The sequence below is a fragment of the Electrophorus electricus genome, chromosome 2 (assembly GCF_013358815.1).
Source record: "Electrophorus electricus isolate fEleEle1 chromosome 2, fEleEle1.pri, whole genome shotgun sequence".
Classification (NCBI taxonomy): Eukaryota; Metazoa; Chordata; class Actinopteri; order Gymnotiformes; family Gymnotidae; genus Electrophorus; species Electrophorus electricus.
This window is the reverse complement of record NC_049536.1, coordinates 16,850,006-16,862,959: the sequence shown is the minus strand read 5'-3', so window position 1 is coordinate 16,862,959 and position 12,954 is coordinate 16,850,006. Positions and strand designations below refer to the sequence as shown.

General features: G+C 37.8%; 1 protein-coding gene across 21 annotated transcripts in view; it reads left to right on the top strand.

Annotated features, from left to right (window-relative positions):
* Positions 1 to 12,954, top strand: part of cacna1c (calcium channel, voltage-dependent, L type, alpha 1C subunit) — a 185,793-nt gene extending 172,839 nt beyond the window's left edge. For all 21 annotated transcript variants that reach the window (XM_035522093.1, XM_027008705.2, XM_035522128.1 and 18 more), the window contains 6 exons: positions 1,949 to 2,289; positions 5,742 to 5,861; positions 6,122 to 6,240; positions 6,362 to 6,459; positions 9,589 to 9,933; positions 10,368 to 12,954. In XM_035522093.1, the coding sequence (XP_035377986.1) occupies positions 1,949 to 2,289; positions 5,742 to 5,861; positions 6,122 to 6,240; positions 6,362 to 6,459; positions 9,589 to 9,933; positions 10,368 to 10,745 (1,401 nt within the window). In that variant the 3' untranslated portion in view covers positions 10,746 to 12,954. The remainder of the gene's footprint in view (positions 1 to 1,948; positions 2,290 to 5,741; positions 5,862 to 6,121; positions 6,241 to 6,361; positions 6,460 to 9,588; positions 9,934 to 10,367) is intronic.

The following is a 12,954-nucleotide window of genomic DNA, read 5'->3' as shown; positions in this document are numbered from 1 at the left end:
TCTGGGTTCTGTGTAAATGTAGAAATTATATATATATATATATATATATATATATATATATATATATATATATATATATATATATATATATATATATATATATATATATATATATATATATATATATGTGTGTGTGTGTGTGTGTGTGTGTGTGTGTGTGTGTTTGTGTGATATAAATGTATAAAGGAATTCCTTCCTTTATTATTTGCTTTCACAACATATCTGCCAGTATATTACAGTACATTTTAGTTACATAATATAATAGCTAAATATACTACAATAAAATTGCTGAATGATATGTTGTAAATATGGCTCTGCTATCATTGATGATAAGAAAGAAGAGTTAGATTTAGTGTAAAAATGATCATCCTTCTGAGCTGGGATTTATAGATGTACATGTTCAGGTAAATGCAAAAAATGTTGTAACTGTAATTTCTTGAATTATATATGCAAGGCTTTTGTATGAAGATGTAAGATGGGATTTCTTTCATTTTTCAGATTTGCAAAATATGATTGTCATATTTTACTTTCATTCCTTCATATCAGTTTATGCAAGAGTGCATCTCAATTCTTTGTTTATTTAGGTTATTTTGTTAAATATAGTGCTGAGCTCACTGTGAGCCTAACTACAACAATGTCATTTCTGGTTATTCACTGTCTATAACCCACATCTCATTTCATTTGTTACCTTGAGCTTACATTCCAAATGAGCAACCCTTTATTACTCTAGTAGTTACTTAGCTGTTTGGAATCTAGATTAATTTGGGCAGCCAGTTTTTATCATGTGGTTATTTGAATGCAAATATATGCATTTATGCAAATATTGAATTTCTATGGTACAAATGGAATGATAGTAAAAAACCTTTCTGTAGAAAACCTGAACATTTTCTCACTTCAGTTCAGTTGTATTGTTGAATGAAAAAATTCCAGTTGTGATTCATTTGTCTGAACACAAATACTAAGTCAGCCAACAAAAAATGAGCTTATATATAATACTGTGCAAAGGTCTAAGGCACCAAAGAAACTACTGGTTAAAGCTACTACAGGGCACTTTAATTATTTCCTTAAACAAAGGAAGTGGAACCATAGATAATTCCTCCAAGCTTTACATGCTTTTTTCATTATCCAAGTGATATACATCATTTAGCAGATACTCATATCTAAAGCAACTTACATATATACATATATATATATATATATATATATATATATATATACACGTCTGTGTGCTCTTGGAGAATCAAACCCATGAGTACTGTGTTGGTCAGACTTTGTGCTACCTTCCTTACCAGATGAGCTGCAGGATACAGAACATCAGCAAGCTTAAGTGAGGACTGTTCGGCCCTGGTTTTTCTGTGTAATTTTGATGTCTACGAACCTGTTATTGCGAAAGATCTGAACTGAAACTTTTTAATGAAAATCTCTAATCAGCATTTTATTGTGAATTGCAGAATCTTCTGATAGTTCAGCAGCCAAAGGTTTGCACATGGAGTACTGAGATGCATAAACTGCATAAACTGAAATAAATTAACGTAAAAAACAATAAATATAAATGTACAAACCTTCAAAATAATGGAAGAAATTGTGTGTGTGTGTGTATATATATATATATATATATATATATATATATATATATATATATATATATATATATATACATACACAGTTTTTTTTAAACAATCTGATAAATTACAATTGATATTTTCCCTTCATAAGCTGATGGATATCTACATGTTACAATTTCCAGTATAGGATGTGTATGTTTATCAATATGCTGGTGTTGGTATGAAATACAATAATGCACAGTATTAGTTTAAATGTTTTCAAACATTAAATATTACATAAAATGGAAGCAGAACGTTGCTATGTGAAGCTAAAATTGCAATTCTTGTTGAATGATTACATGTGCTGGTGTGTGGTGATTGATTCTGTCTATTTCTCTGTGCAGCGATCTGGAGGTCTATTTGGAAACCACGTAAATTATTACCATCAGAGTGATGGCCGTGCCTCCTTTCCACAATCCTTTACAACTCAGCGGCCACTGCACATCAGCAAGTCAGGCAGCCCTGGAGAGGGAGAGTCCCCGTCGCATGAGAAACTTGTGGACTCCACCTTCACCCCAAGCAGCTATTCCTCCTCAGGTTCCAATGCCAACATCAACAATGCCAACAATACCGCCATTGGACACTGCTACCCGAGCCCCTCCATCAGCACTGTAGATGGGCACACCAGACCTCTGCTCACACCTGTACTGCTGCCTCACTCCTCATGGTGCTTCCCTAACAAGAGGTATGGAGAGGAGGACAGAAGACAAAAATCAATACCACCACACCATGGGGGAGTCACAGTCCCTGCATACATACAGACTGTGAGTCCCCCATGGTATTTTGTGTAAATCAGGGACTTTTTATATGTCTAGACATAATCATCAGAATACATTTTGAGTAAGCTTAGATGTTAGTTTACACATGTTAATAAGGGGAGATAGTTGTACCTAGCCTGTGTTGACTTCTAGGTCATGTGTATCAAGTGGCTCCTAGTTTTATCTTTTTACTCCCCACATTTTCATATATGGGCGGAGTAAATATCCTATCTTATTGGTAGATAGTTTCTGGTAGAACTATGCACAGGACTATGCAACAAATTCCCCTCTAGAAACATACCAAAATACCCTGAAAGCTGCCAAAAAATACAAATAAAATAAAAAAGTTTAGCAAAAATCAAGTGAGACCAATCAGATGAGGAATAATGAGTCAAAAAATACCTTTAGAAAGAACACCTTTTGAAAGTATAACTAATTAATCTTAAAACAACAAAACTAGACAAATCTCTATCAAATAAAGTCTAATGTATTTTATTAGAAATAAATTGTATTGAATATACACTTAAAATTGCTACATTTTTGTTAATTGTTAAATTAACATTTGTCGAGCAGTTCATGTTGTTGTCTAATTTTCTCCCAAGTTTTCTAGTACTCCTTAACTTGGACTTATGTAGCACATTGTGGTCTAGCACCAGTATTATATAGCAGTAGGAGCACACATATATCTCTGCACAGAAATATAACAAATTGCTAAAAATGCATAGAGTGTGGGGATGGGACGTAGCTCTAGCATGGTGTGTCTAAGTGTAGCTGACAAGCATAGCTATTGCAGCTTATCTAAAATGGACTACCCAAAGGTGGCACAGATATAATGACTTTGAATCATCATCAGCCCTCCAAACCACTGTCAACAAACCTGACAGAGTAGGAGAGATGAGAGGCGACAGCATCAACATCGTAGTTTACAATAATTCTGTGTGCCCATTCTCTGAACCACAAGCTGTGGATCTTTATTTAACAAAAGGCCTGACAGCTTTAAAGCAAAACAGGTTGTAGCTGTCCGCTGTTTTATAACTATATATATAACTTTATATAACTATTATATAACTTTATAGTTTTTTCTCTGTACTACTAAAGAACCTATAGCCATTTTGAAATTATCTTATGATCATAGTGAATAATAGTGAATCAAAGCATAGTAGATCATAAATGGGAAGTAAGGTCCCATTTTATTATTTTCATACAGTGCACACACATTTATCGCCATTTGTTATTTTGGTGGACAGGAACAAAATTTGCCTGTGACAAGGTGGATGGAGTGGTGCAACAGGGGGTGTGACAGTTAAACTCTACTATAGTGCAATGGTATACTTGAAGCCAGTTTGTCTTAAAAACAGCATTTCTACTGTTGTCTCCTTGGAATTGCTCTTAACACAACTCAAGTGCAACACAGTATTTTCCTCACATCATGCAGGCACATAAAGACATGTCCAATTTCTAGTGAACATCACCATGAATGAACAAAAATATGTCTGTCAGCTGCTAACCAAATACCACTGATTAGTTTTGTAAGGAAAAAAATACAACTATATAGCTTTGTAATTTATTATATAAATTCTAGAATTTGTTTATCATATCACCATAATGTAATTATTAATTTTATTCTTATCACAGTGAACAACAATAATAATTCTTCAAGTGCCATATATTTTGGTGTGGCAGCTCTATACTACCCTGACAAATACGTATCACTGGCACACACTTAGCTTTTAAAGGGAATGAGAAGAGTAAATCTGATTGGTTATTAGCTAACATGTATAAGAGCTCCTTGGTCTAAAGGAATTAATTGGCTCCTCTAATATCCACATGGGCTGGAGTAGGTATCTGCTTAGCACAGTATAAGGTTGCTTAGTGTGAATCAAGTTTATCAATTTTGACAATTTAATGATGCTTAATTTAATGACCACTGTTAACACTGGTCTGAGTAGCATAAAAATGCTGATAAGAAATAATGAATAAAGATTTTGCGTATGAGTTCAGATGAGTTACATTAAGAAAAATAATTTCAAGGGACAGAAAGGATATCATAGTATGTACACATCATGTACAGTCTAAAACATCTGTAAATACTTACTATGCCTCCCGTATGGTCAAATTAAAAATGGCAGTATATATAATTATATAAGGAGGGGCTAGTCTCACTTAATCCTATGTATTTTCTAAGTCTATTTCAGACTTACAAAAGGCAAAGAACACTAAATACTTGCTTGCTTACAAAGCTGGCCCAACCAGAGGTTAGACCACAGTAATCTACTGTCGATTTCATCACCATGCTGAACTAGATGAGAGCCAGAATAAATTACTTGCTATGTTACTGCTTATTGACACATTTTAAATCTAAATCTTAGGGTGTTCCTGTGACATCAGGCACCTTGGAGCACAGTGTAAAATTCACTGAGGCTTCTGGTGCCTGAATCATAAAATAGAAACTTCTGGAACCAGAGCACTTTCAGTAGGGTTTTTAGAAGGTGAGGCAAACCTGCTGGTCATAAAAGAGTGGTACACGGGTGAAGGAAAATGAGCTAAACATGTTGCTCTCAGCACATTATATAAGAAATTATGTTGTATTATGGAACCATGAAACAATGTTGTAATAATGGAAATATTACTTGCGTGTGCTGCAATGAATAGCGTGAAAACAACATCCCGATTGAATTCTGAGTAAAACACACATTGCCACACACACACTATCAGCTCATTTGCTCCATCAGCTGCTCTTAAATTACTTGGTAGAAACTCCAATCAAATCCAGTTGGTGCCTCTGCTTGCTGCCTTTGATTGCTGTAAATAATAATGATAAGCAATAAGTCTCTTCTAGCACAATGTGTTGTTCACAAATGACTCATGTCTGCATTATGAGGTCTCCTAACTAGTAAACTTCCAACACTTCAGGTTTATACTGTAACATATATCAGAATAAAATAAGAATAAATACTGTGCTACTACAAGCTCATGTTTTTTGTCTTAAAATGTCATTTTAAAAAACAAAAGATTTTGACAGAGGATGTAGAAACTATTACAGCTCAAGTGTTTTGCTTTTGGATCATTGGATCATATTCATTATGTTTAAATTATGCAAGAAATACCAGGGGAGAAATGCACAAAAAATGTTTCGTTTATCTATTTATGCAGTCACAGTGAAAAGTTAAACATCTGGGATAAGTGGCATTTGAAGGGTTGGTAAAAGACTTTTTGGAAGTGTAATGTAAAACATCTCTCAAAGTGTTCTTTTTGATCATGCAACAGCTGAATTTTTAAGGTCTCTGTTGTCTTCAGCATGGGCTATAGACAAATGTCTATAAACTAAAATACTTTAGTTTATATGGTTTGTTTTTGTCTCTTTGTATGCATGTTTTAGCTTGGACACGAGTGAGAGTCGTCTCCCCATAATCCGCCGGGAAGAGGCATCCACAGATGAAACATATGACGAGATGTTTACAGAGAGCAACTGTGACCAGAGCATGCTCTCCACAGAAATGTAACATCACTATTGTCTATTTTTATCATTTCTCATTTTTAGCTAACATTATTACAGCATATCCCTATCCCTTATCCCTGCTCTGGCTTGGTGTCTTTGCCTCTTTTCAGAAATTTCTATACATCCTGTCTTCTGATATGCTGCATATACCCAGTGTGTGTGTGTGTGTGTGTGTGTGTGTGTGTGTGTGTGTGTGTGTGTGTGTGTGTGTGTGTGTGTGTGTGTGTGTGTGCGTGCGTGTGCGCGTGCGTGTGAGACAGGTTGGCTTTGCAGGATGAAGAGTGTAAGCAGTTAGCTGTGACTGGGGAAGGGGATGTGGGAGAGGACAGAAGACCATGGCAGTCTCCTCGACGAGCCTTTCTCTGTCCTACTGCACTCGGTAAAAATATTTACATGCATGAAAGAATGAAAAGGACTTATAATGAAAAGGACTTACAATTTTCTTATAATGACTGACTATTTAAATAACTGCCACCTTTCTCTATGCCACTCAAACACAGGTCGACGATCTTCCTTTCATTTAGAGTGTCTGAGGAGACAGACCAGAGCTGATCCTTCTCAAAAGACAGCACTATCCTTGCACCTGGTTCAGCACCAGGTAAATCACCCATCACAAATGGGCAACCATTCACACAAATCTATTTTGCAGTCATGATGAAAAGTCAAGTTCCATTTGCAGTGCATGAGAAAGATCTGTTGCGAGTGTCATATCAATCATACTCACAACTAATTGTTCAATATTGTATTTTATCAAAGACACCTAACCATTGTGGTAGCAGTGCTCTTGTAGTAAGGTTTGGGTCATATTCATATCTTGTGTGGATAATACTTTCCAAAAGAGAAAAGTCCATTTTGAAAGAAGAGAATAAAGACAAAATAGTTTCAATGCAGTAATGTAACATTATATTTTACATATTGATTGCAGTTTTCGTAGAGTGATTGTTTATGCTGCATTTTCTTGAAACTATGCTATCCTTTACATCAAGAGAACATTGCATAATTTTCCAAAAGCAATTAATTCTTCAAATCAGTACTAATCTGCTAATGAATTTCTTAATTCTGCTCATCTCTGACAGATAAAATCTGTGGCTAGTACACAATTTATTCTTAACTTTCATTACTTCATTAATGGCTGCTTGAATGACCCCAAGACTAATTATACAAATCGATACTATTTATGGCTGCAGTCCAGGATGCTTAAACTGATCCAAACATGTAAAAACAAAAATGGAATTGGAGAACAATTGAATAACCAGTCTTGATGGGAAATAATGGATCTGATATAATTGATTATTAAGTCTTTTAAGAAAGGTATTATACCAGAGGCTTAAATGGACAAAGGGGGACTTGAATGTGTACAAAATATGCTGCATAAAGTATGGTGTTTTCCAGATGGCCAGAGCAGTCAGCAGTTAAATACATTGGTGTGAAAAAGTGTTTGCTACCTTCCTGATATCTTATTTTTTTATATGATAAAAGTTTTTTTAAAGCACACTATTTAGCTATCTGACATTGAAGGGTATAAAAAGAAAAACAAATCTTTCCATCTTTCTGTTGTAATTACAGTGGTGTGAAAAAGTGTTTACCCCCTTCCTGAGGTCTTATTTTTTTGTTTGTCACACTTAAATGTTTCAGATCATCAAACAAATGTAAATATTAGACAACAATAATGCAGTTTTTAAATGAAGGTTTATTATTAAGGGGAAAAAAATCCAAACCTACATGGCCCTGTGTGAAAAAGTGATTGTCCCCTAAACCTAATAACTGGTTGGGCCACCCTTAGCAGCAACAACTGCAATCAAGCGTTTGTGATAAGTGGCAATGAGTCTTTTACAGTGCTGTGGAGGAATTTTGGAGGAATTTACACTCATCTTTGCAGAATTGTTGTAATTTGGCCACATTGGAGGGTTTTCAAACATGAACCGCCTTTTTAAGGTCATGCCACAGTATCACAATCGGATTCAGGTCAGGACTTTGAATAGGCCACTCCAAAGTCTTAATTTTGTTTTTCTTAAGCCACTCAGAGGTGAACTTGCTGGTGTGTTTTGGATCATTGTCCTGCTGCAGAACCTAAGTGTGCTTCAAATATGAGGTCACAAACAGATGGCCAGACATTCTTCTTCAGGATTTTTTGGTAGATAGCAGAATTCATGGTTCCATTTAGCACAGCAAGTCTTCCAGGTCCTGAAGCAGCAAAAACAGCCCCAGACCATCACACTACCACCACCATATTGTACTGTTGGTATGATGTTCCTTTTCTGAAATGCTGTGTTACTTTTAATGTAATGGGACATATACCTTCCAAAAAGTTCAACTTTTGTCTTGTCAGCCCACAGAGTATTTTCCCAAATGTCTTGGAGATCATCAAGATGTTTTCTGGTAAAACTGAGATGAGCCTTTATGTTCTTTTTGCTCAGCAGTGGTTTTCATCTTGGAATTCTGCCATGCAGGCCATTTTTGCCCAGTCTCTTTCTTATGGTGGAATCATGAACACAGACCTTAACTGAGGCAAGTGAGGCCTGTAGTTCTTTGGATGTCGTTGTGGGGTCTTTTGTGACCTCTTGGATGAGTCATTGCTGCGCTCTTGGGATAATTTTGGTCGGCCGGCCACTCCTGGGAAGGTTCACCACTGTTCCATGTTTAAGCCACTTGTGGATAATGGCTCTCACTGTGGTTCGCTGGAGTCCCAAAGCTTTTGCAATGGCTTTATAACTTTTTCCAGACTGATAGATCTCAATTACTTTGTATCTCATTTGTTCCTGAATTTCTTCGAATCACAGCATGACATCTAGCTTTTGAGGATCTTTTGGTCTATTTCACTTTGTCAGGCAGGTCCTATTTAAGTGATTTCTTGATTGAAAACAGCCATGGCAGTAACCAGGCCTGGGTGTGGCTAGAGAAATTGAACCCCAGCTTTCCAAAGATGTGATAAATCACAGTTAATTTATGTTTTAACAGGGAGGGGCAATCACTTTTTCACACAGGGCCATGTTGTAACGGATCTGCTGGCCCGAGTGCCGATGGGCGTGGAGCAGGACGCACAGACTCCCTCAATGAGGTGACACATTTATTAACAAAAGACACGAACAACAACGGTGGCACTCATACACAACATGAACGAAAGACATGACTCATACACATAACAAAACATAGACTCTAATAACATTGAACGAAGATTACATACGTGTTTTACATTTAACAGCAGACTAACAATGACCAGCGGTGAGGCACGCACTGACGTGGGTTTAAATAGACACACACAAACACGTAATCCCGTACAGGTGTGTGCCTTCACGGGGGTGTGGTTACAAACATGGGTGAACCCCACTGCACGCGGCAGGCCGTACCACGTGACTCGTGGGGGGGGAGCGTCCCGTGACACATGTAGGTTTGGATTTTTTTCCTTTTAATAATAAAAGCCTTCATTTAAAAACTGCATTTTGTGTTTACTTGTGTTACCTTTGTCTAATATTTACATTTGTTTGATGATCTGAAACATTTAAGTGTGACAGACATGCAAAAAAAAATCAGGAAGGGGAACACTTTTTTCACACCACTGTAATTCAAAAGTGTTAAAAAGCAATGTATTATCATAGCTCTAGGTCTAACAAGTTAATTTATATCCCTGTTAATGCAACTAGGTCAAGAGTATCTTCCTCTTTAGCAGTGAAATTTTGAAAGCTTGTCCTGATGGAAATTCCTGTGTTTTTCACCCAAACATACACAGGCACTGGCGGTAGCAGGGTTGAACCCCTTGGTGAGGAGGAGTCATTCTCCTACTTTGTTCACACGTCTGTGTTCCACACCTCCTGCCAGTCCTTGCAGCCATGGGGCAGGTGGGCTATGCGAACAGCCTGTGCCCTCACTGAGGCTAGAGGAACCGGGCTCCTATGAGAAGCTCAACAGCAGCCTACCATCAGTTAACTGTGGCTCATGCCCAAGTGACAGTAACGGACATGATACAAGGAGCTCTCGGAGAGCACTGCGTCCCATCTCTCTAACAGTGCCATCTGTTACATGCAAAGAAACAGGCTCATTCTCACATGGCAGCGCTGGCAGTCTTGTGGAAGCGGTGAGGAAAAAGATACTCACTTTGTCTCTCCCTTTCTGTTGTAGTCTTTTATTCTTCAAAATAAAGTTGTCTTTCTATCCTCATGCCTGACAGAATTAACAGTAGACCTTTATAGGTCCCTGTTGCTACCAGTCATGGGATACCGGGTTGCTGATCGTGTTATATCATCATCCTCAAAACTGATAATGTAGTTGTTATATTTAGCAATACAGTCATTTGGAAGAATAATTCAATAATGAATAATTACCCTGGATTAAGCCATTGTTAAGAATAACTGATGATTTTAAAAATCTGCCACAGAAGGCCCATTTTAAGGAAAAGGAACCCCTAATAGCCACTGCATGACTAAACATTCCTGTCAATTTACATAAGTGTTGCCACAATAGTTGCGCATTCAACGGCCAAGAAAAATGTAGTTTTCTCTCTCTGCTCAGGTGTTGATATCTGAGGGGCTGGGCCGTTATGCACAGGACCCCTCTTTCATCGAGGTGGCAAAGCAGGAGCTTGCTGATGCTTGCGACATGACCATGGAGGAAATGGAGAATGCGGCAGATAACATACTAAATGCCAATGGGCCTCCAAGCCCTAACGGCAACCTTCTGCCCTATATGCACTGCAGGGATACTGGGACCCCGGAGCCACTGCGGAGCAACAGCCAGGGGCTGTCCAGAGCCGGGGAGACAGAGGAGCTGCTGAGGAGTGGCCTGGAGGATCTTGAGAAAGGGACAGGGGGGCTGCGGGCAGCTGGGGGGGGTCAACGGAACAGTCGGCTGATGGAGGATGAGGACATGGAGTGTGTGACCAGCTTGTAGGGATAAAGTTAGCCCTGAGGAGTTCCTCTGTTTCAGCCCACCATTCTCTCATTAGTTCCCTTGCTCTGGAAAGTCAGAACAGTTTCTTTCAAACTTGTATTTATTGTAGGAGTATAATGCAATTTGACTTAGCTGAAACTGAGGGTTATTTGTTTTTGTGTTTTTTATGTGTGAATGACTGTGAGCAAATGTGTGCATTTGGGTGTATGAATGTGTGTAGGTTGTATGAATGAGAAGGAGAGAAACTGTATCTAAAGTGCCTCACAGTTCTTAAAACCTTGACTGAGAGATTGAAGCAAAATGCAAAGACAAAAAAGACTTCAAAAACACAGGAAAAGTAGAACTCTACTTTGTCATATATAATTTCCTGTTACTTCATTGTTGGGGTATAATCTGCAGCAAAAACCCACTACTGAGGGTTCAGTGGGGGCTGTGTGAGTTCGTGCTGGTTTGTCTCTAGCTGAAGAGATGTCATGGGGCAGACGCAACTTCCTGCTCTTTTCCCCTCATCTTGCTCATGCCCTTCAGTGTACAGAGCAGTCGGATCTGGAGGCAATACACTGGCAAGCTCTAGTCAGGACCCTCCACGAGGCTGTCATATGGCTTAAAGGGTTTTCTTGTGTGGCTGTGTGAGAACTTGGAGGAGCATACAGCAGAGAGACTACAAAAGGAGTGAAAACTTTGTGCAGCTGTGCTACAAGGTCCCTCTTCTCGAGGCTCTCTTCCTCTAACAGACCACCAGGAGGAGGCTTGCATCCTAGCCTGCCATATACCTCGACTTGTCCATCACTTTACTTTTACTTTTCTGCTTCTTTAAAGATTTGGCATTGCTTTTTTAATTATTTGTGAATCCTCATCATTTTCATTATAGGCTTTTTTCTAGTGTACCCTTTGGTGTGTTTTTGATAACAGGGGATAAAGGAAGAGTCCATCCCCTCAGCTCCTCTCTCTGTCTCTCCTGTGTGGTTGGAGGGATTTCACATGGCTGTGGATGGCTCAGGCCATGAATCAGTTGTGTCCACGCATGCTGTATTTGATTAAAGTCTATTTTTATTTCTCTTTTTTTTCTGGGCCAGCGTTTGATTTTTGTAATGTAATTTATCCTATTTTTTAAAAACGCGGCTACTGGTTAAATTTTCACCCACTCTACCCTCCCTTGTTTTTCTATAGGGGGATAAGATATTTAATGACCTGCCTGAGGCCAACATGTACTACAGAGTGTCTCTGTCAGAATGCACCTCTGACAGATTAGCTGTATTTATTTATTTATTTCTCAAAGAGGATGTGTGCTCAGTGCAGCCGGGCTCTATTGTTTTGTTCAGGTAATCGTATGGTAGCAGATATGTGATGGTGTTTGATGGCCTGCATGGAGTGAGGTATCAAAGGCAGACATGCTTCCAAGGCTTTTGTTCTTAATGCTGCTCTTTTGCTGGTTGAGTGACAGTCTAAAGAGTAAACTACTGAAGTAGCCCGATGGCTCAAACTGCCAAAATGCTTTTATCTGAAATGGTGTGACTTGTTACCACAGTTGTTATAGACCATTTAAAATTACTCTCCCAAAACCAGGGAGAAAAGTAATGTTAAACTAATCATGACATTAAAGGTGCACTTTGGAGAGAAATAGATGGGAGAAAAAAATATTTATTTATTCAGGGACATCTGGGTAGCCTATCATTTAAGACACTCTTTCTAATGTAGTTTACACAGGGCTAAATATATCATAATTGAAGTCACTAATTATTATTATTATTATTATTATTATTGTCTGGAATATTTTTGCTTGGTTTCACAGTGTATGCATGTATTCATACAATCACATGACCACATGCTCAGAAAGGAAGACTTAGTGATCTATTATGCAAATAAGGTGTTCAAATGTTTTAGGTTTTATTGTTATGTGACCTTAAATGTGGTATGGAATGTGGGTTTTTTCCCAATTATGTATAGTGCCAGAGTGACACGTACATTTTTCAGTAAATTTTAAATTGATAATGTATGAACTGATAGTATATTTACTTAATTCTTCATTATTCCATACATAATGAATGGAATATAGAAAGAAATGTCACTGCTTTGCACATTGTTATTGGTAATTTAACTTTCAGTAAGTGACAGCTTTTTTTCTCCCAGAATGAAACTGGGAAATTGTGTTTTTCATAACAGGCCTTTCGAACTGATTGTCTGAATTAAATATTTTGTTCCTTTCCAA